At 51.5% G+C, this 4,559-nt stretch overlaps 1 protein-coding gene across 4 annotated transcripts in view; it reads left to right on the top strand.

Moving 5' to 3' along the window:
• The window catches only part of TTC4 (tetratricopeptide repeat domain 4), a 24,586-nt gene that overhangs the window by 979 nt on the left and 19,048 nt on the right, over nt 1–4,559 (top strand). Inside the window, exons 1-2 of one of the 4 annotated variants that reach the window (XM_006146110.3) lie at nt 3,020–3,215; nt 3,829–3,946. In XM_006146110.3, coding sequence (XP_006146172.1) covers nt 3,105–3,215; nt 3,829–3,946 — 229 coding nt within the window. In that variant the 5' untranslated portion in view covers nt 3,020–3,104. Of the gene's footprint in view, nt 1–3,019; nt 3,216–3,321; nt 3,605–3,828; nt 3,947–4,559 lie in introns of those variants that run through there. The other 3 variants (XM_014586904.2, XM_006146111.3, XM_006146112.3) reach the window with 3 other exon arrangements.

Genomic DNA, 4,559 nt, shown 5'->3' with positions numbered 1-4,559 from the left:
TGTGAGGCAGGGGAGAGATGTGGGAGCTTTAGGAAGCTCCCTCCTTGGGCCAGCCAGTGATCTGGTGGTTAAAGTGACTGGATCCCACGTGACCGGAAAGCATGCCAGTGTGTGTGCTCATTCTCGAAATCCCAAAGGAGGGAGAGATGGAGAAGGGATTGCAGCGTGATCATGCCTCATGGTGGGTACTTTCTCACTTTCTCTTTCTCCTTTGAGTGTATGTCTCTGGCAAAAATTAAAAAAGGAAAAGAAAATAGAAACAAAGAAAAAGCTGCCAGAGTCAGCCTATAGCATGGCAGTTAAGACAGTTGGATCCCAAATGGCTGATTCCATGGTTTGAGTCCCAGACCTGGAAGCTTGAAAAACAGGCCAGGAATGTGCATATGTGACCAAAATCCTGAGAGAAGCATGGAGAAGGGAATGCAACGTGGCCACTCCACCTCCCCCGGCGGGGGGCTGATTTCTCACTCCCCCCCCCCCCCCCCCCGCCTCTATCTCTCGGGCAAGTGCATGCACCCTACAGCCAAAACCAAACAAACAGACCTATAAACAAATACAAAAAGACAAAGAAAGCTGTCTCGTGGGGACTCGGGAACCCAGGCACTGCTGGTGTGATGGAAGATCGGAACAGCTGTTCTGGACGGAAATCAGTCATTTACACATACCCATGACCCAACAATTCCACACATGGGCACACCTTGGGGGAATCTTCCATAGAAAGAGGCACATGAAGCCAACTGCAGCATTCTCTGCAGTGCCCAGGAGCGGAGACAGCCCGAGCACCTATACTTGGGGAGAGGTGTGTGCTGTGGTGTCCCACGTGGCAGTTAGAGGTGGTGGGGTACACGCGGCACCAAGAATGGAGCCTAATACCCAGTGCTGAGTGCAAAAAGTATATCAAAACTGTTTGTGCAAACGAATTCACATTGTGCAAGAACACTTACAAGATGCGAGGACACATGAAAACACGAGAATGATTGATCAGGTGGAGGGCGGGAAGAGGAGGAGGGCTCCAGATAGAGGAATAAATGACAGAGGCAATGCCGCTCTGTATTGGAGCCCAAGGGCTGGGCTATGGGGTGGACAAGAACACAGGGGGTCTGTGCAGAAACCACACAGGGGGCAGTGGCCTGGAGTGGGCCATCTCACTGACTCCCTTCCACAGATAAGGACACAGCTTGAAGAGGGATGGCCTTGCCCAAGGTCACACAAGGGAACCAAGGAAAGTATGGGTCCCAACGGTCTCCAGATCTCATGCTTGAACCCTTTCCACCCGGACGCCACTGCTTTCATTGCTCAGAACCTGGGTCCGAGTGGCCTTAGCAAGTATCTACTGTATCGTGGTCTGGGTGTCCTCGAGGCACACAGAGGCTGATTGGTTCAGTTATTGGCCAAGGACACGTAAGCAGCCTTGTGTTGGAAACTTCAAAGAGCACTGGGCAAGTCACTTCCTTTTTCTGAGTTTCCCCTGTGACCTATAAAATGGGTTTTAAACTCAGTGTTATGATAGAAATGGATTGGAAAAAAAAAATGGAAGCAAAAGGATGATGTAGGCTCTGCCTTCAAGAAAGGGAGAAATGATGAGAATAAGGAAGGGAACTGGAGTTAGGGCACTGGGTCTGAGGAAAAAGTGTGGAAAAGGATTTGGTGGAAAGGGGGCATTGGACCAAGAGTTGTGCTGGGTGAGAGGGTTAGAAGGAGGAAAAGATGGAGTCCTGGCCCTGGGAGGCTCACAGCCCTCCGGCAGCATCCTTAGCCCTGCAATCTCCCTTGTTCCCGCATTAAATAATGACCGGACCTGCCAGCTCCACTGCTGGGCTTCAGATCTCTTCTCTCCCTGGTTTCTCACGGCAGCCTCCCATCCACCTACCCTTCACCTGGCAGCTTTCTGAAGGCAAATTTGCTCATAGCTCTTCCTTCCCGTAGGTCTGCTCAGTGGCTCACTTCTCTCTGGAGGATACAGGGCAGTGGGGCAGGCAGGCCCTGTAGCCCTGCCCACCTTGCCAGCCTCTGCTCTTCACTCTTGTAGTGCCCTGCATACCTGGCTCTTGCACACCTCTGTGCCTCCCCACACCTGGGCTCCCAGCCCCTCACAAGCCAGCCTCTCCCCATCCAACCATCTACATAGACCGTCCTCATCTCTGCACCACCTTCTATGAGAACCTCGTGGACTACCACCCCTCTATGCCTCCACAGTACAGACTTAGGACCCAACACCTGTCTGCTTTTCCTTCTAGACCAGGCCAGAGCCCCCAAGGCTGTTGCAGTCCATGAAGGGCTCCACAGCCCTTTGTTGGAGAACTGAGCAGGGGCAGGAAGTCACAGTAGGTGGGTAACCAGGTCTGCCTCACGGGATTGAAGCCCCTGCTCCTATCTCAGCTCTGGCGGGAGGGGGAAGCTAAGCTCCGAAGACCAGTCTGGTCACTCCAAAAGGTCCATCCCAAGCAGAGGAAAGCCAAGCGCTCACAGTGGCAGCCCCATCCCTCCCACCTGTCATCAGCTGGCCCCCTTCCTCCTGTGGTCCAGCCACTCCAGCCTCCTTGCAGATCGAAGCACACTGCTCACCCCTCCTGCCTCCTCGGGCTCTGTCCTGCCTGTTCCTCCCACGGGGAATTCTCTTTCCAGACACCTCCTGGGCACTCCCAGGCCTCCTCTGGCTGTGAATCCCTGTCTGCCAGGTTGGAAACCTTTCTCCACTAGCTCTTGCTACCTCATGGCCAACCTTCACATCTCATCTGTGTACTGCCTTCCTCTTCCCAAGGCCAGGATTTTCTCGGCTTTACCCACCATTATATACCCAGAGACAAGACCAGGCTGGATACACAGCGGTAGCTTGGCAAATCTGGCGGCCAACTAACCGATCGAGTGCGTGGAGGAGTTACAACCCTGGCTTCGCAGGGCCGGGGCACAACCAAGCAGAGACGAGGGCGGGGGAGGTCCTTGTCCGGAGAGGGGTGGGGCCGTCCTGGCCACGCCCCCGGCTCGGCGGAACCCGAGGAGCGCGGCACGGGGCAGCCCGGAAGATTGAGAGGAGGGCGCCGCGCTGCCGGAAGGATCCTGGTGCTGGCGGCGCCGGCTCAGACCCGAGGACTGGGGAATCCGCCATGGAGCGATCTGAGTCGGACGGCGCCTCGGAAGACGCTATGGACTCGTTCCTGGAAAAGTTCCAGAACCAGCCTTACCGCGGCGGCTTCCACCAGGACCAGTGGGAGGAGGTGGGCGGTCCCAGGGTCCTGCACGTGGGTGGTGGTGTGATTCTGGCTCCTTTCTGGGCTCCCGACTAGAGGTTGTGGTTCGGGCTCTTTCATCCTCAGATCCCGGGTGCCGCTGGTCGGTGCTTTCCAGTTGAATGTGAAAAATAAATCGGCCCGGAAGTTCCGATGGTCTTCATAAGCTGTCAGTACATATAGGAGTCCAGACTTCGCAGTCAGACCTGTGACTCCACCACCACACGCTGATACCGGGCCGGTTACTGAACTTCTCTGAGCCGGTTTACTCATCTGTCAAATTCCCCAAACTGCAGCATCTCCCAGGATGTAATGAGGTGTAAAAAGAAATGAGGTGGTAGGTGAAGCACCAGGAACATAAGAGCGCCTAATTCATGGTAATTACTACCGCATTTGGAGAATGTGAAAACTGAAAGAATCATTAGGAACCATTATCCTACACTCGTTTTACAGAAGGGAAACTGAGTCCTGGATAGATAGAGCCAATCATGGTGATTTGTAAATCAAGATGGGTAAAAAAAAATGGAGATAATGAATCACGGCATTGGATCTACTCAGAAAATCGTACTCATGTAGTTCATTCTTCTCTTACAATCTCCAGGAATTTGAAAAGATTCCCCTGTTTATGAAGAAAGCACCATCCGAAATTGATCCCAAGGAGAATCCTGACTTGGCTTGCCTCCAGTCAATTATTTTTGATGAGGAGCGATCACCAGAAGGTATCTTACGTGATTAACATTTGTGTCTACATTGAATTGAGATCATGTGTGAGTTGGAAAAGGTTCTGATTGGTAACAAGAATTAGTTAGCCAGAGCATACTTACCTCTTTTCATACATACTAATTTGGGTACCTACTAGTTACCAGGCATTGGAGGGGATACAAGGGTGAATAAGAAATGTTTCCTGCCCTCAAAGGTCAGGCTCCATTGAGAAGCTAAATGTCCTGAAAAAATCAGGGCAGATTTATGTGATAAGTGCTAATAAGTAGCTGCATGCTCATTACATTTTCTTGACTTTGCCTCTCCATGTCGATACTCATAGTTTTCATAGCATTAATTCTGAGTTTTCTTTTCCTATTGATTTCTTCTCTTTAGATTACATATATTACATAATTTAGAATCCATTTTTTAATTGCTAGAGGGCACATGCACTTACCAGAGAAAGAGGGGAGCAGAAAGAGAGAAGGCACCACCCAGTGGGACGTGGTCATCAGTTGTCCCTTCTCCATTTCACCATTCTATCAGGATTTTTCCCCTCTTTCTTTTTTTAATTTGCCAGGAGTTGTATGCACTTGCTGGAGAGAGAAAGAGAGGGAACGAGCAAGACAGTGA

The sequence above is a fragment of the Tupaia chinensis genome, unplaced genomic scaffold (assembly GCF_000334495.1).
Source record: "Tupaia chinensis unplaced genomic scaffold, TupChi_1.0 Scaffold000165_2, whole genome shotgun sequence".
NCBI lineage: Eukaryota > Metazoa > Chordata > Mammalia > Scandentia > Tupaiidae > Tupaia > Tupaia belangeri.
This window is presented reverse-complemented; position numbering and strand designations above follow the sequence as displayed.